General features: G+C 35.3%; 1 protein-coding gene across 1 annotated transcript in view; it reads right to left on the bottom strand.

Moving 5' to 3' along the window:
* The window catches only part of LAMA2 (laminin subunit alpha 2), a gene marked incomplete at its 5' end in the record, with an annotated part of 457,095 nt that overhangs the window by 347,012 nt on the left and 84,782 nt on the right, over positions 1–25,301 (bottom strand). The window contains 2 exons of the mRNA XM_012554936.2: positions 11,470–11,643; positions 15,072–15,212. Coding sequence (XP_012410390.1) covers positions 11,470–11,643; positions 15,072–15,212 — 315 coding nt within the window. The remainder of the gene's footprint in view (positions 1–11,469; positions 11,644–15,071; positions 15,213–25,301) is intronic.

The following is a 25,301-nucleotide window of genomic DNA, read 5'->3' on the forward strand; positions in this document are numbered from 1 at the left end:
CATTGTCCAACTATTCTTCATTATCAGAGTAAATTTTTACGATCTGTGTATCTTTTTGTGCATGCATATATGTATTAAAATATATCTGTAAGTATGTATGTAATGTTTCCAACCCCCAAAGACAAATAAATATCAGATTTATAAAGATACTGATAATAAAAGGCAATAATAATGAAAACTAAAAAAAAAAATGAGTTATTTGACTTATGTCAGAATCCACTTATGATGGAGTCGTCGGAATGGAACCCTGTTGTAAGTCGGGAACTACCTTAGTTTGACACCTTTTTTGAAAATTAATTGACCACATGGGAGTGGTACTATTTCTGATCTGTCTGTTCTGTTCCACTGATCTATATGTCTATCTTTACACCATTACCACACTGTCTGGATTTCTGTAGCTTTATACTAAGACTTAAAATTAGGTAACTTAAGTCCTCCAAATTTGTTCATATTCAAAGTGGTTTTCTCTATTCTATGTGCTATGCTTGTTCATATAAATTTGAGAATAACCTTGTCAATTTCTACAAAAAAATACCTGCTAGGATAGTGTTGAATCTATAGATCAATATAAGGAAAATTCACATCTCACTATTCAGTCTTACAATATAGAAGCATAGTGCCTCCCAATTTATTTAAGTATCAGTAATATTTCACAGTGTTTAGTTTTCAGGTATTGGACATATTTTGTTATATTAATCATTTAATACTTCACATTTTGATGTTATTATTAAAAAAGATTGTTCTTGTAGTTACAATTCTCAAATTTTATCACTATACATAAAAATACAATTCATTCTTGAACAGTGATCTTGTATTGTATGACCTCACTAAAGTCACTTATTAGTTCTAGCAGTTCTCTTTAGAATTTTCTACATGGATGATCACGTCATTTTTGAACAGAGACAATTTTATTTCTTCATTTACAATCTGTAGAAGGATTATTTATTTTACTTGTCTCGTTGCATTGGTTAGGAACACCATTTTAACGTTGAATAAACATGGTGAGAGTGAATACCCTGGCTTTTTTCCCCCAAACTTAGGAAGAAAGAATTCAGTATTTCACTATTAAGTATGATGTTAGCTATAGATATTTTGTTGATGGTCTTTCTAGATTGAGGAAGTTCCACTTAGTTTTTAGTTTGCTGAGAGTTTTCATCATCAATGAGTGCTGAATTTCATTATTTTTTTTTGTTTTATTGAGATGATCATATGAATTTTTAGTCTGTTCATAAAATCAATTACATTGATTCATTTTTGTATATTAAATCTGCCTTGCATTTCTGGGATGGATTCCTCATGATCATAATGAATTATCCTTTAGATATACTGCTGGATTTCATTTATTAAGGATTTTAGCACCTACATTCATAGGAATATTATTCTTTAGTTTGCCTTTCTTTTAATGTCTTTGTTTTATTTACAACACAAGTCATTGTTTTGGTATGAGAGTTCTCATGACCTCACAATATGAGTAGAGAAGTCTTTTTTTCTCTTCTATGTTAAAGATGAATTTCTGTAGATAAGGTATTATTCTTTCCTTAACTATTTGTTAGGCTTGATCAGTAGGTCTCAAATTTCCTTTGAAGAGATGGTTTGTAACTACAAATTTAATTTATTTAATAAATGTACACCTATTAAGGTTATTTATTGCTTCTGAGTGAGGTTGTTAGTTTGTGTCTTTGAAGGAGTATGTGTTTCCCCACAATTGAAGAATTTATTGGCATAAAATTGTTCATAATAATTCCTTATTATCCTTTTAATAGTTGTGGAATCCATACTGATATATATGCTTTAATTTCTGATACTGGTGATATGTGTCTCTTTCTTTTCTTTCAAATTATTTTGACTGAACTTTATTAATTTTTATGAAAATTTATAAAGTTTTTGTTTTTATTGATTTTTTCTATTGTTTTTATTATTCTATTTCATTGACTTCTGCTTTTATTTTTTTCATTTCTTGTATTTACTCTAGGTTTACTTTACTCTTCCTTTCTTGAGTGTTAAGATGGATGCCTAGGTTACTGACTTAAGATCCTTTTTCTTACTTTAGTACAAGCATTTGATCCTATAAATCTTCATTTAAGCCTTTCTTTAGTTATATATCACAGATTTTGATAAGCTACGTTTTCATTTTCATTCCATTCAAAATATTGCGTAGTTTTTCTTGGGAATTTTTTTTCTTCATGGTTATTTGTAAGGGTGCTGTTTAACTTCAAAATATTTGGAAATACTGGTATGTTCCAGATAACTTCCCACTTCTAGTTTAATTATGTTGTTATTAGAGAACATACTTTTTTGTGACTTTAATCCTAATATATTAAATGTGGTTTGTGGCCCAGAATATGGTCTACCTTTTTTTGTTGTTGCTTCTTCTTTTTTTTTTAATTTTTTAAATTGTATTTTAGATGAATGTTTACAGAACAAATAGTTTCTCATTAAACAGTCAATACACATACTGTTTTATGACACTGTTAACAACCCCATGACATGTTAACACTCTCCCTTCTCGACCTTGGAGGAACTTTTTTTTTTTTGGTGAAAATATACATAGCCAAAGATACAACATTTTGAAAATTTCTACATGTACATTTCAGTGACATCGATTACATTCTTCCAGTTGTGCTGCCGTTCTCACTATCCCTTTCCAAATTATTCCAAATATGTTCTATCTTGTTGAGCATTCCATGCACACACGGAAATAATGTATAGTCTGCTGTTGTTGGATAGAAGAGTCTATGAATAACTATTAGGTTATGTGAGCTGGTAGGGTTTTCCATGTCTTTCCTATTCCTACTAATTTTCTGCTTGTTCTATCAGTTATTGATAAATATTGATGTCTCAACTATAACTGTCAATTTATATATTTCCTTAAAGTTATATCAGTATTTATTTTTCAAGCTCTTCTATAAGAGTTTAATATTTAGGGATGTTATATTCTCTTGTAGCCCTGGTGGTGCAGTGGTAAGAGCCTGGCTGCTAACTAAAAGACTGGCAGTTTGAATCCACCAGCCACTCCCTGGAAACTCTATGAACAGTTCTACTCTGTCCTACAGGATCGCTATGAGTTGGAATTGACTCGATGGCAAGAGGTTTGGTTTGGTTTTATATTCTCTTAATGAATTGACCCTTTTATTAATTGACATTCATTATCCCATTAATAATCCTTGTACTAGAATCTTTTTCTGATATTAATACAGCCAGCTCAGGATTCTTTTTGTTATGTTCAGGATGCTTTTTATTATGTTTCCCTCCTTTTACTTTTAAACTACTTGTTTTTTTATTTTAACTTAGGTACTTTAGAGAGTATATAGTTGGATCTTGCTTTTTTATCATTCTGACAATGTCTCCCTTTTATTAGAAGTATGTAAGCCATTTATATTTAATGTAATTATTACTATGGTTGTGTGCACATCTACTATCTTGCTTTTTTTTTCCATTTTGTACCTATGCTCTTTTCTTTTTTCTTCTTCCTTTCCTTCTTTTTGACTAATTAGCCATTTTTATGATTACATTTTATCTCTATTATTGCTTTTTATTAATGATATCTATTTTTACTTATTTATTTTTGAGGAGCATGGTGGTGCAGTGGTTAAAGTGCTCAGCTACTAACAGAAAGGTCAGTGATTCCAACCCGTTAGCCACTTGGTAGGATAAAGATGTGGCAGTCTGCTTCCCTGAAGATTTACACCCCTGGAAACCCTATAGGGCAGTTCTACTCTGCCCTATAGGGTCACTAAGAGTTGGAATCAACATGAAGACAATTTTTTAAAAATTATTTTTAGTGTGTGTGTGTGTTTTGCTTATGTATATTTGTTCTATTTTTTAAAAATTTTTTTATTGCGCTTGAAGTTTACAGCTCAAGTTGGTTTCTCATACAAAAATTTATGCACACATTGTTACATGACCCTAGTTGCTCTCCCTATACTGTGACAGCACACTACTCCTTTCCATCCCGGATTTCCTGTGTCCATTCAGCCAGCTCCTGTCCGTTTCTGCCTTCTCATCTCGCCTCCAGATAGGAGCTGCCCATTTAGTCTCATGTATCTGCTTGAGCTAACAAGTGCACTCTTCACGAGTATCATTTTTGTCTTATAGTCCAGTTTAATCTTTATCTGAAGAGCTGGCTTTGGGAATGGTTTTAGTTTTGGGCTAATAAAGAGTCCAGGGGCCATGTCTTTGGGGATCAATTATTTTTATTTTTGACAAGTAGCGCTGCACTTTAAAATATACATTCTTATAAGTATCCTCAAGAGAGATATCACTTCACATATGATATAAGAATCTTACACCAGCATGCTTCTATTTCACCTCTACTTTTGTGCTATCTATGTTATACATTTTACTCTGATATAAAATCCACAATACTTTATTATTCTGTTTTAAAAATTATCTTTTAAAATATTTATCAAGTTAAAATATTTTATATTTTCTCACATATTTACTATCTCTGTTACTCTTTATTCTTTAGTGTATATTTACATTGACATCTGCTATAATTTTCCTTTTGCATGAACGACTTCCTGTAATGTTTCTCATATTGTAGATCTGCTGGGGATGACTTTTTTATCTTTTGTAGGTCTGAAAAGTCTTTATTTAATCTTTGTTTCTGAGCAATATTTGTGCTGGATATAGAATTCTAGTTTAACAGTTTTTCTTCTTTAATATTTTAAAAAGATATGACTTCACTGTCTTCTAGTTTACACTGTTTCCAGCATGAAATTGGCTGTCATTACTCCATTATATGTAATGTGTCTTTTTTTTCCCCTCTGGATGCTTGTAAAAATTTTAGCAATTTGAGTTGATGTACAATGGTTCCTTTATTATTCTATTTGAAGTTCACTGAATTTTTTCATACCTGTGGATTTAAAATTATCATCATATTTAGAAAATATTTGGTCATTATTTCTTCAATTTCTTTATTTCCCTGTCTCCCCATGCCTCTTCTCCTTCTTGAATTACACTTATGGGTCTCTGATGTTCTGATCACCAGCTTTGTTTTGTTTTCCCCTCTCCTTGCTTCGTATTTCTCACCTCATCATATTCGTGTTTTCCTCTAGTTTATGGTGATTATTTTTTTGTCTAGTTTATGGAGATAATTAAAAATAACTGTTTGAACATGCTTGTATACTTGTTCTATCATCTTTGCCGTTTCTGTGTCTGTTTCTATTGTTTGATTTTTCTCCTGCTTGTGAGTCATATTTTCCTGCTTCCTTGCATGCCTGGCAATTTTTGATTGGATGCTGGGTATCATCATCTAAATTTTTGGTTGGAGTTTGTTTTAATCTTTAAAATGTTATAGACTTAATTTTTTTTTTTTTTTTTTTGGTGTACAGTTAAGTTTCTTATCATGAGATAGATCCTTTCAAGTTTTTTGAGTTTTATTAGGTTTGTAAATTAAGTTATTATCAGGTCTATCCTCTCTGGATGATCAGAATATATCTTACTATAAGCTCTCGGCTCTGGGAACTGTTCTGCTTTCCTTTATGGAGTCTTTCCCCAGGCATCTCAATAATATCCAGATTCATACTTAATCAAAAATATAAAAGGACCCCTCTGAAGCTATCTGAGCTCTCTTTGTACAGCTCCCTCATCTCTGGAACTCAGCACATTTTAGTACCCTGAGCACCAGTGTCTGTCTCCTAATCTCAGCAAGGCTATTTATTGGACACTCCTTAGGCTTATCTTCCCCCGCTATAGTTTGCAATCTGTATTTAGGCAGTAAATTGGTACAATACTAAGGATGCCCTGTTTTTTTTTTTCTCCTCTCTCTTTCCTGCTTTCAAGAATCATACAACTGCACCTTCTATTGCCCAATGTGTCCTATGTTTTGTCCAGTTTTCCAGTTGTTTAAGGCAGGGGATAAATTCAGTTCCTATTATTTTGTCTACTCTATTAATAATAGGTATTTCTAAGTGTCAAATATTTGGTTTATTACTAGATAATAACAAATGCTTTTCTAAAGTAATTGGACCAGTTTATCTGTCCCCTTCCCCCAAGCAGTGGGTGGACATAATTATTGGTCTAGATCTTTGCCAATAGTTGATATTTCTCAACTCTTTCATTTGTAAAGAGTTTATAGCATTCCATTAATTTAAGGGCCATTTACGTTATTAATTCTCTGTAAAGTATGTCCATATCTTATGCTTTTTTTTCCTGTTCTTTTTTTATTATGTTGTTGGCATGTTCTTACTGATTTATAGGAGTTTTTATATGTTATGAATACAAATTCTTCGTCATTCTGTTTTGAAAACATCTTCCAGTTCAGGATTTTTTTCATTCTCTTAACCGTGTGTTTTGATAAACAAGAAGTCTTAATTTTAATGTAGTATTTATGATTGTTCTGTTTTTTTTTAATTGTGTCTACTTTTTGTCGTTAAGAAATATTTTTCTTCCTTAAGGTCACTATGATATTGTAATAGGTTATCTTTTTTTTTTTTTTCAGTCCACTGGAGGAAGTATTCATTGGATTTTTTTAAACACATAAAAATTTAAAAGTAAAAATGACTTGTAATTCTTACTCTCTTTGCTTTCCAACCCTATGACCACTGTAGATACTAAAAAAATTTAAAAATAAAAATGAAAAATGACATGTTTAGAATGACATTTTGAAAAATAAGGAATAGTGCTGATATTATATCCTCTCAACACATTCACATAAGAGAGAATATGTTGTTTGAAAATCCTAACAGTCCCTATTATAGAAATGTTTCCTGTATGGCTACTGGTTGGAATTAGTCTTTGCTCATTTGTTTTCAATTGATTATCTTCACCTCAGGTCTAAGATTGGATGAAAAATCCAGTTAGATTTTACACTGAAACAAGTAAACTAACAACACTCTTTCCCATCGTTCTCCATTTCCTTTCTCTTCTCCCACTACCGACAATTAATAAACAAAAAGCCCAGTATGTAAAGAACAGTTTGGCCATTATAGGCTCAGAACTGGTATAATAAGTCTTTTTCCACTGGTTGCTAGTTAACGCAAGACCTCAAACCAGTCACATTTTTAACCCTAGGACCTAACACAGTTGTTACTGAATGAATAACAAAACATACAAGCTTAAAATAGGACTTTAAGTATTCCTTGTTTAAAATTTTCTCTCAAAATTTGTTAGAAAAAAACCTGTGCCATAACAAAAGTTTATTACATTCCAGTATTAGAAAGTGTAAGCATATATGAGTATTAAAATGTTTGTTTATATAATAATTTGCAATATTAGAATTAGTCCTTTATAAATCTAATTAGGATAAATATCAAGATAATATTATGCCAAAGGTATGTAAGACTGAGAGATTTTTATATTTGACTATGAGTCCTCATAAACTGACTAGTTTTACAAAGCAGATTCTACCATAAATAAGGCAATAAAAGAGTCTTTGGCATATCTTGTTTTTAATATTTATTTTCTCATTTACCACTACTAATTCATTTGGTTTATTCTAGGTAGCAAATCTTCTTCTTGGTACTGCTCAATTACCAAAGCTTTTTTGATGGGATCTGATGTATGGAATAAAAATTTAGTCACATTTACTTTATCCTATTTACTTTTATGACCATGCCATTCTCCACATACATAATAACCTTCTTAATTAAGTCATCTAATCCAAATGCAAACTGGAGGAAGTTAAGAATGGAGGAGAGGGTATTGAACTTCACTTTGGAATAATTGTGAGGAAGGTAGAGGAAGAAGTTACAAATACAAATTATGCTGCTTAAAAGAGAGTGCATCTTGTGTGTTAGCAGGTTTTTAATTTTCTTTTCACAAGATTGAAATAATCTTTGAACTTTCACATAAATCCGACCTCAAGGATCATTTCTGAGCAAACCGATCAACACCATTTTTTGCGTGTTTTTGTTAAGCACGTAGCGTGAATCACAAAGTATTTTTGAGTCTCCTTTTATGTGACAAGAGTTACCCTGTCCTGTAAATCTCAAACAGCAACATCCTCCTTCAAATTCACAGGTTTAATCCGGGATTTGTGAGGTAGAACTGAAAGTCAAACAACCACAACAAAGAAGTTGACCAAAGATTACTTTTAGAAGCCAGATGCTATTATGCTAGCAGGTTCTCACAATGTGCATCTTCAGCGAGGCTATAGGTATTCTTAGCAGCTACATGAAACAATTTAAAAGCTCCTCTAAGCTAGAAACAGAAAAAGACAGCATGATGTAGAAACTACGCATTGTTTGGTAAACAACAAATCACGTAAGATTAATTTAATAATGCTCAGAGACCAAATTTCAAACCTTAATGGTAATTTGGGCAGGGGAGACAGGCCCAGCCGTATCTCCTGGAACTATACAGTAGCAAAGAGAATTGCTTTTGGAAGCCGCATTAACTGTTTTGGATCACTAGGGTAATCCTAAGTAAATGACCGTTTCGATGTTCCAATAGCACTTAGTTTACTAAAGCAGTAAATTATCCCAACTCTGAAATTCCCAAAGTGTTTCTGAAGAGCTAAAGTCCATAGCAAACCAGCAGGACTCTTTGTCCTCTAGCTCATTCCACTCCTGCCTAGTCCCTTGCTTTTAAAAATGCCCTAAAACCAAGCATTTACATTTGTCCAAACATTTTGAAAATGAAATGCTGTCCAGTACAGTGCCATGGGTGCTTGAATAAATTCTCATTGACTATCTAAATGGGGGGCGGGGGTGATATTAGCACTTGATTGTGCCAATTGTGTCAAATATTCACTCACATATTAAAAAAAAAACATTTTTGAGGTAGTTATTGAAGAATTAATTCATAGTTGAGATCATGGGAATTCTTTAAACAGGCACTATGTGCTAAAAACATGCTAAGTTCTCCTAGATCCCATCCACTCTCTACACACACTTATAATCACTTATTTAAATCTCATTACTCCAAAGAGGAACAGCAATAAATAAAAATGCTTCATAGGATAAAAAGTACTCCTTTGCTAAATTGGCTAATATTCTTCAGTTTTATTATGATCAGGCAGACCTCTCTGTTATTAGATCTAAGTGTGTTGCAAGTGAGAGCCCTTTTCTTATTTGTCATTAGATGCTAAAAGGAAGTACATGCATGTGGTATCCTCATTAGAATAGAATTAGCACAGCACATCATTCTTCTGTTACAAGTAGACTTATAACCTAGTTACTTAGAAAATGTTTGAAAACTGGGTATATAAATATTTGGAAACACTATACTAGCATCTCATAAATATTTTTTTCAACCTAGGAATTAACAGTAAAAAAGCCAGAGACGGATTACATACCCACAGCCTCTAGGTCACAGACGTAAATGTAGATCAGTATTTAAGCAGATGCACTAGTATTTTGATACACTATTTCTGTCAGTTTCCGGCAATGGCTCTGATTCTAACAGCAATTACTGGTAAAGAATTTAGTCTCAACTATTTAGAAAAGTGGCTTTATTGAATTTACAAACAAGGCCCTACAATCTTCCATTTCCTTAGCAAGATATTAAATCAACCAAGCTAAGCATGTCATCACGACTATAATTTACGTGATGTGACATGACAGTTAAGATGTATTGTGGTAATTTGTGAGAGCTTGCAGTATTATTGTAGTATCAAAAATTTATATGGTTCAGTTATTAAGGCAAATTGTTTCATTCATACTGAGATGTCTGACAGTAAACCACCAGGGGCTTCCACATTACATTAAAAAATGTCTTCCATATTCAAACACTTTGCACACCCTGTTACCATTATTTTGTTCACTGAATGGAAACTAGAGCACAGACAAGCATGGCTTTTTGATGTGAAAATGATCTGTAAGGGAATATGAAGTATTTCTTTGCGGGTGGTTATAAGAAACAGGTCAGCCAGGATAAGGGAAGTTATCTTTGGGAACCAACAACTATGAACAGAATGTCCAAATTCTTTGCTCTGATGCTATTTAATATCCCATCTGCTTGCTTTCCTTCTGTCAGGTTGATTTTCAGCCAAAAGTAGGAAAAACCGTACTACCAAATAAGAAATGATGAAAAAATATGGCAAAAAATACTTTTATTATAAGCTATTTTCAAATAAATTTCACAATAGAAAAATAAGAGCTCTGCAACTCATCCAATTTTGACTCAAGGCTCTTCTCGGTACTCCTCCAAGCAGTAAAAAAAAAATTAACATTTTTTTCTCCCTCTCAATTTTAAGTAGTCTTAGTCAAGTCTTATGTGCTATTTTATTCTTGTTGAGAATACAGGAGATTCCTAAATATAAAAGGGCAAAATTACTTCTGGTCATAAAGTGCCTTGCAAATAAAAGTTTAATTAGATTTTTATTATGGCTATTGAATTTTATGCAACATAGCCTATCTCTTTAAAATACATATTCATTGAAAATGTGTTTTATTCATTTACACATTTTTTCATAATAGCATTTAGAAGCCTGTTAAAAATAAGAAGCTGGCCATGAGGTGAAAATGTTTCAATCAGCTAAAACTACCAGTTCCCATTCACTGAGTAGCATACGAACGATTCACTTTTTCTAGATCAATACTCATATGCCATGCAAGAAAACCACTAACTGAAAATGTACTTTTATTTGTCAATGAAGGTTTCTTTCAAAAGTAACATTTTATTTTTATAGATGAAAACTAGGCTTTAAATTCCATCAATTCACGAAGGTCCCCCCACCCTGCCCCGTGGCCCTCAGCTTCTGGTGAGATTAGACAATTTAACTATCAGCTAATAAGGTATTAATTCACACAGGACAAGCAAGTATTCACATTTAGAATCAATAAACCAAATTTTGCTTCTGAAAAATTATTGGACAAACTAAAATAAAATTCTAAACAAGGCACCTTTCTAGATGTAGTTAATCCACAACAGAAGAAGGGGGGTATATAAAAAAGCTTGCATTTCTGAAGTTGCTGCATTTGTTTATCTGTGTATGTTTTCATATCTGTGAGTGGGCTTCAAAACAAACATGTGCTTTCAATCTGTCACTTCTTTTAAGGTAGTTCACTTTCTAAGTTCCAGGAAATACGTTGTTTTCATAAGCTTCATGGCAAGCATTAAATTAGTTATGTAATAATTTTTGATTCCATTTAACAGTCAGACAAGGCAGAAGAAAAAGTATCTCTCTTGAATATCAGTTTTGAAAAGAAATAGAAACTGCAGTAAGCATACCATCACAGACAAGTCTAGAAAAACTATTTCAAGTAAACACAACACAGTTTCTTGCTATATCTATAATCTGTCTCACCAAATACCCTAGAGGCTACATTAATTTATTCATTCATTCAAAAAGTTTACATAGAAGGCAGATTATGTTCAGCATCTTTACTAGCGGTGCCGGGCCCTGAACTTCCTTGGAACACTGGAGAAACGCCAAACTGGATCTGATTCAGCTGGTTCTGACAATCCTGTACAGTAGTATGTATTTGATTTCATCTTTCTTTTAAAAAAAATACTAAATAAAAACTACATTGATTATTGGTCAGTTAAAGCAAAGTAGCGAGAAGCAAGCAACTACGGACTCACTTTGTTTCCCAGATACGGAGCCGGAGCGCTCCAGTAGTAGCTTTGCGGCAAGATTTGTCGGGCCTCTGCGTTGTTGATGCTGATCTGTTGTGATGCATCCAAGTTTTCCTGCTGGGGAGCCACTCGGATGCGGCCGGAGATGTCAGTCAGATACCAGCCACTCATGTCTTGTATCTTAAAGAAAACAGAAGCATCGTTAGGTGTGTGTGTGGGGTGGGGGGCAGTGGAGGAAAAAAAAAAAGTCATCAGCGTCCTTTCTTTTTCATGTTCCTTGTGGTGTCGATTTTGGGGGAGGAAATAAAAAACCAAGAAAAGTTAAGAAAATATGAGTTGAAAATATCATTAAACTCAGCGTATGTATTCATATAAGCTCCCACTGTTTTTTTTTTTTTTTTTCCCGATATAGCTAGGAGTTTGAATAAAAACCAAAAACCAAACCCGTTGTTCGTCCAGTCAATCCCGACTTAGAGCAACCCTAATAATCTGGAGTACTGGTGGTGCAGTGGTTAACGTGCTCCATAATATTAACCAAAAGGGTCAGCGGTTGGAACGCACCAGCCACTCCGACTGCCACAATAAAGATTTACAGCCTTCGAAACCCTATGGAGTGGTTCTACTCTGTCCTGCAAGTTTGCAATAAGTCGGAATTGGCTCAATACCAGTGGGTTTTTTTAATATAATAATCTGTTTTTATTGATCCAATTTTTTTTTAATATTGTGATTCCAAATACAACTTTAAAAAAAGAAATTTATTCAAAGTTGCAAAATGGTTATAAAATTATACAATTTATCAACTAGTTGAATTTCATATTTTTCATTACCTTTGTAATTTCCTTTTGCTTATGAAAAATTTTCAAAAGTGGTTACATATGTATTTATAAAGCAGAGGAAGAAAAGAAAGAAAAGATGCAAGTGCCTGATAGATAGCTTTTCATTCAGTATTTCCTTCCTTCCCACTTATTTAAATTTGAATTTTAAGGCTTAACGACATTTGAATGCACCAGGATGTTGCTATGGCCACAGCTTACAATACTGTACCTATTCCTTCCTACAGGATCAGAAGTGCAGTGGGGAACCATAGCTCATATCCCTGTCCCAGAAAAAGGAGGGTGCTTTAAAGGAGGAATAAGGGAATACAACATTATTTGCTCTTCCATCTTTACACTCCAGCCCAGGTCAGGAATGCAGGTACTATTCTAACTTAAACTGTCCCACCTGGTCAGGAGCTAACAGAAGCAAACTAGATAGTTGTGAGCTGCTCGGTCTTGTGGGTGGTGGGAGCAGAATGGTAATGATGATAATATGTGGCTGAAATATTTTTAGAATTTTTTTAAAATGGGTAGAGTTAAGGATAAAATCTCGTAGGAAAAATATATGCAAGTATAAAGGTAAACAGTACTTCTGTTACTCTAAAGGGAAAGTAAAACTTACAGAGAAAATAGAAAAAAGATCTGAAAAAAAAAATTTCAAATATCTGGGACACTGATTTTATACCAATTTAGAGTAATAAATTTGCTTTTATTTTGATAAATGTGCCCCCTTATAAATACCATTGGCCAGCAAATGTTATTGGACAGTCCATGATGTGTTTATGTTATGTAGAAGTTAGTCGATTTTGTATCTCTCAAAGTTTTGGAATCCCTTGGACTCCCCCGAGGACCCCTGGTAGTGCAGTGGTTAAGCGCTCAGCTGCCAGCTGAAGAGTTGGTGTTTCAAACCCACCAGCCACGCCGTGGGAGAAGGTAGAGACAATCTGCTTCAGTGAAGATTACAGCCTTGGAAACCCTGTGGTACAGTTCTACTCTGTCCTATAGGGTCACTATGAGTTAAGAATCCACTCGACGGCAATGGGGTTGGTTTTTCATGGGGGGACTGCCCTGGTCAGATGAGAAAGAGAGACCAGGTTAAAAAGGAACAGGAGAGGCAGAGAATAGGGTAGGGTTATAGCCATTCTGATAATTTTCTCCAGTATCAAATGTTGGAAAACAGACATGAAGTAATATATTCCTTACTCCTCTTTCCTTCCTAACTTCACTCTTTGGGCATTCTACAAGAGTCCAGTGATATTCAGAAGAATTCCTTCCAGAAGATTTATTGACATGCAAAAATTAGTAGACTTGAGTTTCTGAAGGCTAGAGTTTAATTGCCAGCTTTGCCACTTACTGCCTATGAAATTTTGAAGTATTAATGGAACAGACCATAGGGTAGGGTGAGAATCAGAATGTTAGTTTAGATGTCCATTCATTGATTCTATGAAGTTGGCTGTAAAAGCAATATGTTTGATAAAGTATGTATAGATTCAAATTTAGATAATAGCCTGAGAGTACAATGAGAAACTACCCATAAGTTTCAGACTGGGTTTAAAAGCCACATAGCGAAAGAAAATTATTTTACAATTCTGCAAGAATTAGTTAGCTGATTAAAGTTGAAAGGGAGATATTATGGAGGATAGTTTATTCAAACAGAAATCTTTGTAAAACATAAATCTACTCATGTCACTCACTCTCCTGCTTAAAATCCTTGAACGACTCTCCAGGTATAAGGTCCCAACTTCTTAGCATCCTCAGTCCTATATGGTTTCTCATTCCTCCTCTAGGCTTCTCTTTCTCTAGCATGTATCTGCCACTTGGTATTCTTAAATTCCAGCCACAGAAGCTATTTGAAATTCCCCAAAGGTCCCATTTGCCTCTCATACTTTGCACAGAGTGAAAAGGGAGTGGGGAGTGGGGTGGGGAATGGAGGTGGAAAGGTAAACATGTTTATGTTAGAGTAAGAAAGTCTCAAATCAAACCCACTGCCTTCGAGTCAATTCCGACTTATAGTGACCCTGTAGGGTTTCCAAGGCTGTAAATCTTTACGGGACCAGACTGCCACATCTTTCTACCACCGAACGGCTGGAGGGTTCAAACTGCCAGCCTTTTTGGATTAGCAGCCGACTGCTTTAACCACTGTGCCACCAGCGCTCCTTAAGAAAGTCCCAGCAACTACTAGTTTATGTAATTTGAAAAATTTCATATCAATTAAGAATGAAGGTATTGTTCAAATTTAGGAACCATTGTAACAATGAAAGAGCCCATGCAACTTCAAATTGTAACAAGAAACTGATGAGTAATATGCATTACGTACATAGATGAAAACATTTTTCTTAACCTGTGTGCAATACTCAGTGGTGAAATGAGAAATGGATTTCTTCATAGCAATTTGATGCTTTCTCTATTGAAACATGTCCCCTGGAGGTTAAAACAACATTAATTTCATTATTGTTTCACATACTGATCATGGACATTATATATTCTACATATTCTAAACCAAAAGCAAACCCATGCCCTCGAGTCTATTCCAACTCATAGCAACCCTATAGTGTCTACATATTCTAAGAGATTCCAGACAACACATTGTTATGGATAAAACCTTACAAGCTTTGATCAAAGCTACACAAATAGCATTTGAAAGAAAATAAAAAAATTCCATCACTTCTTTGTGCTAACTTTGAGTAGACGCTCACAGCAAGAAAAAAAAAATTTAATTTCTTACAAAAGAAAATGACAATAGCCGCAAAAAGGTCCGTGGAGCAGTGTACAAAGTTAAAAGCTGTTGCTTACATTGCTGTAGGTCCAGTAGGAACTCTGACATCTGTTTGAAACTCCTGAACAGAAACACTCATCACAACCTTTACGGTTATCCTCTTGCAAGTTGAAGAAGCCAGATTTGCAACGACTGCAGTCTCCTCCTTCAACATTCTCCTGCAAATACAGAGGTACGTTAGAAACAAACAGTGGTACCCTTCAAAATTAAGAGTTTCTCACATCGATTTCTGTTTAAATCTTTTGTGACCCAATTATTTTTTCCTTTTCATTTTTGCGATACTACTTGTTTTCAATAATGGAGGGCGTGTTGAATCATTGAGTGTATCTGAATTTTTGGTAGGTAACATGATTTTTGTTTTATGCCTCTTTCCACAAATTGTACCCTTGGAGTCCAGAGGTCCATATGTGTACCCCTTGTGAACACAAATTCTACCCCCAGAGTCCAGTACCAATAAAAATTTCCAAAATTCATGTTTTTCCTACCAAAAATTAAGTGATTCGGCACCTCCTCATACAATACCCTGTAAAAACAGTAATCTGCAGCACACCCGTTTTTTCCATTTCAAACTGTAATATAGGGCTCTGCCTGCCAGCAGCACATACTGTCAGTGGGACAGGAACTTCCCAATGAACCTCAGAGGTACTAAAATAAGTGGTAGCTACATATACCGCCAGTCCTGAAAGGGATAAGGAAAATATTCACTGTACAGTCTTCCTTTTACCTTCTCAACAACCATATTTAAAGTATAATGACAGCTCAAAAACTCCTTATTAAGCTACCTTCTTCCTAACGAGACTAGTGGGAAAGAATTTTGGATGGTAGTCTGTTGTGTTGAAAGTTACAATTTTGATGATCTTCATCTATGTTACAAGTACAGAGTAAATGTCATAATAAAGCTAAAAAATTTGACTGACTAAAATATGGTCAATTTGGTTCACTATTGATTAACAAAGAGTCTTCATTAAATCTTTGTTGTTAAGTATCTAATCTTAGACCACATATATATGATAAAATTTAAAACATTAAACTAATACATGAATGTGTAATAGAATATTGATATTGCACAGATTGTAAAATTCTTTTCACATTAATATTTAAAATACATACCTATGAGGTAAGCCTAAGAACCTGACAAGCAGAGAAATTGGGGCAAACAGTCATAGCATCTCCCTGCTCAGGCTAAGTAGCAAAGGATAAATGTTTTCCCTGGTTAATTTTTACAGTGTTTCCTTTAACACAGTGGTATAGCCAGTTAATCATATAGTAATATCATGGGAAAAAATAATTCTCATTTGGTAACTGCTCCTTAGATTGGCTTCATTAATTCTAGTCCCAGTATACAGAAAAATTGTTATGGGTGGGCCTATAATGTGAACTCAGGACACCGAAAGCTGACTCTATAATGAAAAACTAAAAAGGCTGTAATCTCTCAATTTAGACAATGGCTAACCTTATGTAATTTCAGCTGATGACTCCCTGCTTTCCACGAAACTAATTCTCAATATTCCCTTAACGTGCGTTTGCTCCACATTTTCCCTCTTCCTTTGAATTCCCTTATTTCTTCGATTTTGAAGCTTTCCTTTTCCTTAGAGAACTAACTAAGGTCTCAATTGTGTTCCCAAAACCTTTTATACATTGCTCTATTATAACCAACACACACACATAAAAAAAAAAAAAAACCAAATAGCTATTTTTTCTAAGAATGGTCTCTTCAACTATACCACAATCTATTCTAAGGTAGAAACCTTGTCTTACTTATCTTTATAGTCCCAGAAACTAGCAAGGTTCCGGGTACAACATTGAGCACTAGCTTCATAAAATTTTGATAAAATTAAATGTTTCTCCTGATGATTGTGTTTTTCATGTATAGTCAAGTGCTATGCACATAAACCCATTGCTGTCCAGTCAATTCCGACTCATAATGAACCTATAGACAGAGTAGAACTGCCCCATAGAGTTTCCAAGGAGTTGCTGTTGGATTCCAACTGCCGACCTTTTGGTAGCAGTGGAATGCTTAAGCACTGTGCCACCAGGGCTGTGCTATGCACACATTGTTGTTGTTAGGTGACATCCAGTCGGTTCCAACCCCTAGAGACCCTATGTACAACAGAATGAAACACTGCCTGGTCTTGCGATATCCTCATGATCTTTTTTATGCTTTAGCCCATTGTTTCAGCCACTGTGTCAATTCATATAGTTGAGGGTTTTCCTCTATTCCCCTGAACCTCTACTTTGCCAGGCATTATGTCTTTCTCCACGGACAGTGCCCTTCTGATAACAGGTCCAAAGCATGTGAGATGAAGTCTTACCATTCTTGCTTCTAAAGAGCATTCTGTCTGTACTTCTTCTGAGACAAATCTGTTATTTCTTCTGGCAGTTCATGATATATTCAATATTCTTCACCAACACCTAATTCAAAGGCATCGATTCTTCTTCTGTCTTCCTTATTCATTGTCCAGCTTTCATGTGCTTATGAGGCAATTGAAAACACCATGGCTTGAGTCAGGTGCACACTAGTCTTCGAGGTGACATCTTTGTTTTTTTTTTTTTGTTTGTTTGTTTTTAACACTTTAGAGAGATCTTTTGCAGCAGATTTGCCCAATGTAATGTGTCCTTTGATTTCTTGACTGCTGTTTCCATGGGTGTTAATTGTGGATCCAAGTAAAATGCAATCCTTGACAACTTCACTCTTTTCTCTGTTTATCATGATGTTGCTTATCGGTCTAGTTGTGGGGATTTTTGTTTCTTTTATGTTGAGGTGTAATTCATACTGAAGGCTGTAGTCTTTGATTTTCATCACTAAGTGCTTAAAGTTCTCTTCACTTTTAGCAAGCACGGTTGTGTCATCTGCATATTGCAGGATGTTAATGGGTCTTCCTCCAAACATGATGCCCCATTCTTCTTTATATAATTCAGCTTCTCGGATTATTTGCTCAGGATACAGACTGAGTAAGTATGGTGAAAGGATACATCCCTGACACACACCTTTTCTGGTTTTCTGTTCAAACAACTGCCTCTTGATCTATGTACAAGTTCCTCATGAGCACAATTAAGTTTTCTGGAATTCCCATTGTTTACACTGTTATCCACAATTTGTTATGATTCACACAGTCAAATGCCTTTGCATAGTCGATCAAACACAGGTAAATATCTTTCTGGTATTCTCTGCTTTCAGACAGGATCCATCTGACATCATCAGTGATATCCCTGGTTTCACATCCTCTTCTGAATCTGGCTTGAATTTCTGGCAGTTCCATGTTGATGTACTGCTGCAAGCTTTTGAATGCTCTTCAGCAAAATTTTACCAGTGTGTGATATTAATGATACTGTTGGATAATTTCTGCATTAGGTTGGATCACCTTTGTTTGGAATGGGCACAAATATGGATCTCTTCCAGTCAGTTGCCCAGGTAGCCATCTTCCAAATTTCTTGGCATAGACAAGTGAGCACCTCCAAGACTGCATCCTTTTGTTGAAACATCTCAATCAATATTCCCTCAATTCCTGGAGCCTTTTTTTTACCAATGCCTTCAGTGCAGGCTGGATATCTTCCTTCAGTACCATCAGTTCCTGATCATATGCTACCTCTTGAAATGGTTGAATATCGACCAATTCTTTTTGGTATAATGACTCTGTGTATTCCTTCCATCTGCTTTTGATGCTTCCTGCATTATTTAATATTTTCCTCATAAAATCCTTCACTATTGCAACTCGAGGCTCGAATTTTTTCTTCAGTTCTTTCAGCTTGAGAAATGTCAAGCATGTTCTTCCCTTCTGGGTTTCTATCTCTAGGTCTTTGCACATGTCATTAGAATACTTTGTCTTCTCGAGCTGCCTTTTGAACCTTCTGTTCAGCTCTCTTCATCATTTCTTCCTTTCGATTTTGCTATTCTACGTTCAAGAGCAAGCCTCAGAGTCTCTTCTGATATCCATTTTGGTCTTTTCTTTCTTTTCAATGATGTCTTGCTTTCTTCATATATGATGTCCTTGATATCATTCCATAACTCGTCTGGTCTTCAGTCATTGGTGTTCAATGTGTCAAATCTATTCTTGACATGGTCTCTAAATTCAGGTGGGATATACTCAAGGTCATACTTTTGCTTTCATGGACTTGTAATTTTCTTCAACTTCAACTTGAACTTGCATAGGAGCAATTGATGGTCTGTTCCACAGTCGGCCCGTAGCCTTGTTCTGACTGATGATATTGAGCTTCTCCATTGTCTCTTCCCGCAGTTGCAGTTGATTTGATTCCTGTGTGTTCCATCTAGGAGGTCCATGTGTACGGTCATTGTTTATGTTGTTGAAAAAAATTATTTGCAATGAAAAAGTCGTTGGTCTTGCAATCATGTGATCGCTGGCATCCTTTCTATCACCAAGGCCATATTTTCCAACTACTGATCCTTCTTCTTTGTTTACAACTTCTGCATTCCAATCACCAGTAATTATCAATGTATCTTGATTGTATGTTTGATCAATTTCAGACTGCAGAATCTGGTAAAAGTCTTCAATTTCCTCATCTTTGGCATTAGAGGTTTGTGCATCAATTTGAATAATAGTCCTATTAAATCGTCTTCCTTGCAGGCATATGGATATTATCCTATCACTGACAGCATTGTACTTCAGGATAGGGCTTGAAATGTTCTTTTTGACAATGAATGTGACATGATTCCTCTTCAAATTTGTCATTCCTGGCATAATATATCATATGATTGTCTACTTCAAAATGGCCAATACCAGTCCATTTCAGCTCACTAATGCCTAGGGTATTGATGTTTATGCATTCCATTTCATTTTTGACAATTTCCAATTTTCCTGGATTTATACTTTGTAAATTCCATGTTCCGATTATTAATGGATATTTGCAGCTGTGTCTTCTCATTTTGAGTCATGATACATCAGCTCCCAAAAGCTTGACTACATCCACATCATTAAGGCCAACTCTACTTTGAGGAAGCAGCTCTTTCTCAGTTGTATTTTGATGCCTTCCAACCTGAGGTGCTCATCTTCTGGCACTATATCAGACAATGTTCTGATGTTATTCATAAGGTTTTCACTAGCTAATTTTTTTCAGAAGTAGACCACCAGGTCCTTCTTCCTAATCCAACTTATTCTGGAAGCTCAGCTGAAACCTGTCTACCATGGGTCATTATGATGGTTAAGATGGTGTGTCAACTTGGCTGGGCCATGATTCTCAGTATTTTGGCAGTTGTATAATGTTGTGATCACTTCCCTGTTGAGATATGATATGTGATCACCCCCATGATGGGATCTGTTGTGGTACTGGAAGGGGCGGGGCCTGTGGCAGCTCACTGCCCCTCCACCCCCAACCCTCATCTCTCAGCCCTTAGTTGCCTAGCTCTTCGTGCTCATCTTGCCAGGACTTTTGCTTGTTCTGGATCCTGAAGCTGGCTCCTGTTCGTCTGACCTCTGGTTCATGAGACTTGAGCTAGCAGCTTGCCTGCCAATCTTGAGATTTGTTGATCTTCACAGCCTGCTACAGCCCTGTTCTTTGGCTTGCCTATATTGGGTTCACCAGCCTCTGTAGCTACATGAATCAGGAGAATCCTCTTTCCTGCCCCAAGGACTTGAGACGTTACAACCTCTAAAAACTGTGTGAGCCATTTCCCTGATATAAATCTTTCACATATATATATATATGTATGTATATACTTTACTGATTTTGCTTTTCTAGAGAACCCAGCCAAAGACAGTGATCCTGCTGGTATGTGAAATACCGGTGGCATAGCTTCAAGCATCACAGCAACATGCAAGCCACCACAGAACAACAAACTGACAGATGCATAGGGGCTATGCACATAGTAGATGTTTAATAAAAACATTTGTAAATAAACCAAGATTGGACAGAAGACAAGGATAGTAAAATCTGAAAACATATAGGGAAATGTAGAAGATCAAAAGAGAGAAAATGGAGTGAAAATAAAGAGAAATTTGTTAGAATAAACAAAGAATGAAGTTATCTTTGTATTACAGAGAATAATTTGTTTGAAATGCCCTTTTTGAGTCTTAATTTTTGTAACTATGATGAATTTACAACCTCAACTACTCTGCATTGGTGAGGGTCTAAACAAGGAGATGTTTGTAGACCTGTTTTATTTGTTAAACTTTAGCATCCTGATATGTAAACAAATTGAAGTATTGCCATTAACCTTCTTGCTAGTTTTTATTTTTAAGGTAGATTTCATATATTTTGAGAAGATAGATTTCAGCAAAACTGATCACACTCATTTCAGACCTATGGTGACAAAGAAATCCCCAAAGCACTGAAGTTGAGAGCATCGTCAGAAGAGTACACAGGCTGCAAAGATGAAATATATCTATAATTATAATTTAGATTATCCCATTGAGGACACAGTGCAGCTGTTCTGTACACTGTGTTCTAATGTGCTTGGTCTAATCTACTATTCATTTACTCTAATTTGAAAGCATCTAATACCAGTTTTGTGAGATTCAGACTGAATTCGATTATTAGAAAAATTTAAACATAAGTTATTCTCCTTAACTCCATTTTAGCCTTGTAATATGACCTTGAAAACATTATGCTGAATAATTGCAATATTCAACCTTATGCAACACATTAAGATCAGAATTCTAGGGAATAAAAAAAAATGGATGGGTCAACGTCGCTCTTTAAAAGCCAATAACTACTTGGGTAAAAGGGTATATTCACAATCAACTATAATGCAAGGCGGAATATGATAAATGCATCTCAGAAACAAAGTGAATTACGGTAATGCAGAAGAGAATGGACTAATTCCTGCTATAAAGTGTCAGGAAGTTTTATGACAGGAATGAAATTTGACCTAAATCTTGAAGCATGGGATGAAAATTCAACCTATTGGCAGAGACAGAGGAAGGGACCCCTGTTAGCACAGATATTGGGAACAAGAAATAATTCTAAAATTAGAAAGTTCATTCATTATTTATTCTTTCAAAAAATATGCATTGAATGCTTTCTATATGCTAGACACTTAACATTGTGCTTAGGATCCAGAGTCCTAGCCTTCAGATAATAAATCTGTATGGTAACCCTAAGATATAGACTAGTCCTAAAGGATTTGGTAAGTGATTAAAGGTTATTCAGCAGGAGATAAACCAACATAATTCTACTGGAAGCAATTAAATTGTCAGTAGCAGGCAAAATGTACTATATGAAAGGTGTGAGATCGGAACAGAAGAAACTTTCATTACCATAGTAACAATGATAAGATGTCTACACCTACAAAAATAGGTTAACCAACTGGTAGTCCTGCTTTGCTTACAGTGACAGTTCTCTGAGCCAAAATAATTTAGACCTCTCCAAGTCCTCAAGTTAACATACTCTTCCTACCCAGTTCCCATGCACTTCAACCCTAGACACAACTAATTATCATCTCTTATGACATTTTCATAGACCTTACATAAATTTGCACAGCATGCCACCTAATGCCACAACTTTTAAGTTTCTAGAGTACTACTTTTTAGCTCTGAGATTATACCATACTTTTATTGTCGTTGCTGTTGTTGGTAGGTGCTGTCGAGTCAGTTTCAACTCACGGCAACCCCATGTACAACAAAACAAAACACTGCCAGGTCCTATGCCATCCTCATAGGTGTTGCTATGTTTGATCCAATTGTTGCAGCTACTGTGTCAGTCTATCTCATACATAGAGGGTCTTTCTCTTTTTTGCTGACCTTCTACTTTACCAAGCATGATGTCCTTCTCCAGGGACTGATCACTCCTGGTAACATGTCCAAAGTACATGAGATGAAGTCTCATCATCCTCGTTTCTAAGGAGGATTCTGGCTGTACTTCTTCCAAGACAGATTTGTTCATTCTTCTGGCAGTCCACAGTATATTCAATATTCTTTGCCAATACCACAATTCAAAGGCATCAATTCTTCTTTAGTCTTCCTCATTCATTGTCCAGCTATCGCATGCATATGAGACGACTGAAAATACCATGGCTTGGGTCAGGCACACCTTAGTCCTCAAATTTGGTGACATCTTTTCTTTTTAACACTTTAAAGAGATCTTTTGCAGAAATTTTCCCAATGCAATACGTCACTTGATTTCTTGTCTGCTGCTTCAGTGGGTGTTGATTGTGCATCCAAGTAAAATTAAATCCTGGACAACTTCAATCTTTTCTCCATTTATCATGATGTTGCTTATTGGTCCAGTTGTGAGGATTTTTGTTTTCTTTATGTTGAGGTGTTCTCTGTACTGAAGGCTGTAGTCTTTGATTTTCATCAGTAAGTGCTAGCTAGATTAATTCAATCTAAAAGTGCTGGGTTCTGATTTTTCTCAGGCTCTGCTACAGACTAATATTAAACTACAACTAAGTCTCTGGGTGGTGCAGACCGTTAACACAGGTGGCTGCCAACCAAAAGGTTGGAGTCCACTTAGAGGCACCTCAGAAGAAAGGCCTGGAAATCTACTTTCAAAAAAAAATTAGCTACTGAAAACTCTATGGATCACAGTTCTACTCTGACATACACGGGTTCACTATGAGTCAGAATCAATTCAATGGCAACTGGTTAATCAGTAAATATAACATATGCGTGTTTATCTGTCCTTACGGTTTAGTTAAAGCATCTTTTGAGACTGGTAGGAAGAAGGAGAAAACACATTTAGCTAACTAGAACTCTGCTTTCTGGACATGTCTTAACATGTAAAGAACTAACAAGGCAGATGAGATTCTACTTGCCTTTTCCTTTTCCAGCCTCCAGGGGTGGATAAACCAGTAACCAAGGTACGCATGGCTTACTTAAGCAAGGTATGCACGAGTTTACTTGTGTTTACTTACTAATCTGTAGTGCACAATTTCACATGGATTTCACCACATCTTTGATACGCTGAGAAACAGGTGAAATTGTACACTACAGATTAGTAAGTAAACTCAAGTAAGCCTGTGCATCCCTTGCTTATTAGGTAATCCGTCCTTGCCAACCTTCCTTGGGAGAGTCCATATCGAAGTGCTTATGTAATTCCTTCCTTAGAGGATTGTGTTTCAAATGTTTCCTTTATTTTTCATTTGATTTTAAAGCTAAAAAAATCCTAATTTGATATTAAATGTATTTTAGAGTGGTACAATTCAAAACAAAGAAGTACAGTGCTCCAGGATTTTTATGCACACCTTCATAGAGATAAATGTTACCCACCTTCTATTAGTTTGCTAATAGACATAATCTTGGCAGTCTGGATACCAATTCTTTCTGTGGTTTCCCAGGTGAATAATTGCTTTTTCAAAACTCTTCTCTGATCCATCAACCACTGTCATCCATGAATCAACCCTTGATTGCATGTCTGATTCATTCTTGGAAGATATCTTGGTATGAATGGTCCAGGATTTAAAATTTCAATACCCAGCTTGAGAATAAACCATCTGCTTTACGGGTGAGCTCCTTGATAAAATTAATTTCTTTTTCTATCATTATCAAATTATGAATAAATGCTCTTCACATTATTACATTTACTTTAATCTTCATTATTCCTTTTTTCTCTGTATTACTCATTCACTCATCAAATCATAGCCAAGCTATGATAAACAAGGCATTATATGAGATGCAGGAAAGAGTACGAAAATGCCCTCAACAGGCTTATAGCAAAGGAAGTAAAAGAAGTATATTAAGTAAGTATGATGCAAATATAATACAGGGAACTCCCAGAAATTCAAGCCGGATTCAGAAGAGAATGTGGAACAAGGGGTATCATAGCTGACGTCAGATGGATCTTGGCTGAAAGCAGAGAATACCAGAAAGATGTTTATCTGTGTTTGATTGACTATGCAAAGGCATTTGACTGTATAGATCATAATAAATTATAGATAATGTGGCTAAGAATGAGAATTAGAGAACACTTAATTGTGCTCACGAGGAACCTATACATAGACCAAGAGGCAGCCATTTGAATAGAACAAGGGGATACTGTATGGTTTAAAATCAGGAAAAGTGTGCATCAGGGTTGTATCCTTCACCATACTTATTCAATCTGTATGCTGAGCAAATAATCGAAGAAGCTGGACTATATGAAGAAGAACATAGCATCAAGACTGGTTGAAGACTCATTAACAACCTGTGATATGCAGATGACACAATCTTGCTTGCTGAAAATGAAGAGAACTTGAAGAACTTACTGATGAAGATCAAAGATTACATCCTTCAGTATGGATTACACCTCAACATAAAGAAAACAAAAATCCTCACAAGTGGACCAATAAGCAACATCATGATAAACAGAGAAAAATT

The sequence above is a fragment of the Trichechus manatus genome, unplaced genomic scaffold, assembly GCF_000243295.1.
Source record: "Trichechus manatus latirostris isolate Lorelei unplaced genomic scaffold, TriManLat1.0 scaffold00002, whole genome shotgun sequence".
Taxonomy (NCBI): Eukaryota; Metazoa; Chordata; class Mammalia; order Sirenia; family Trichechidae; genus Trichechus; species Trichechus manatus.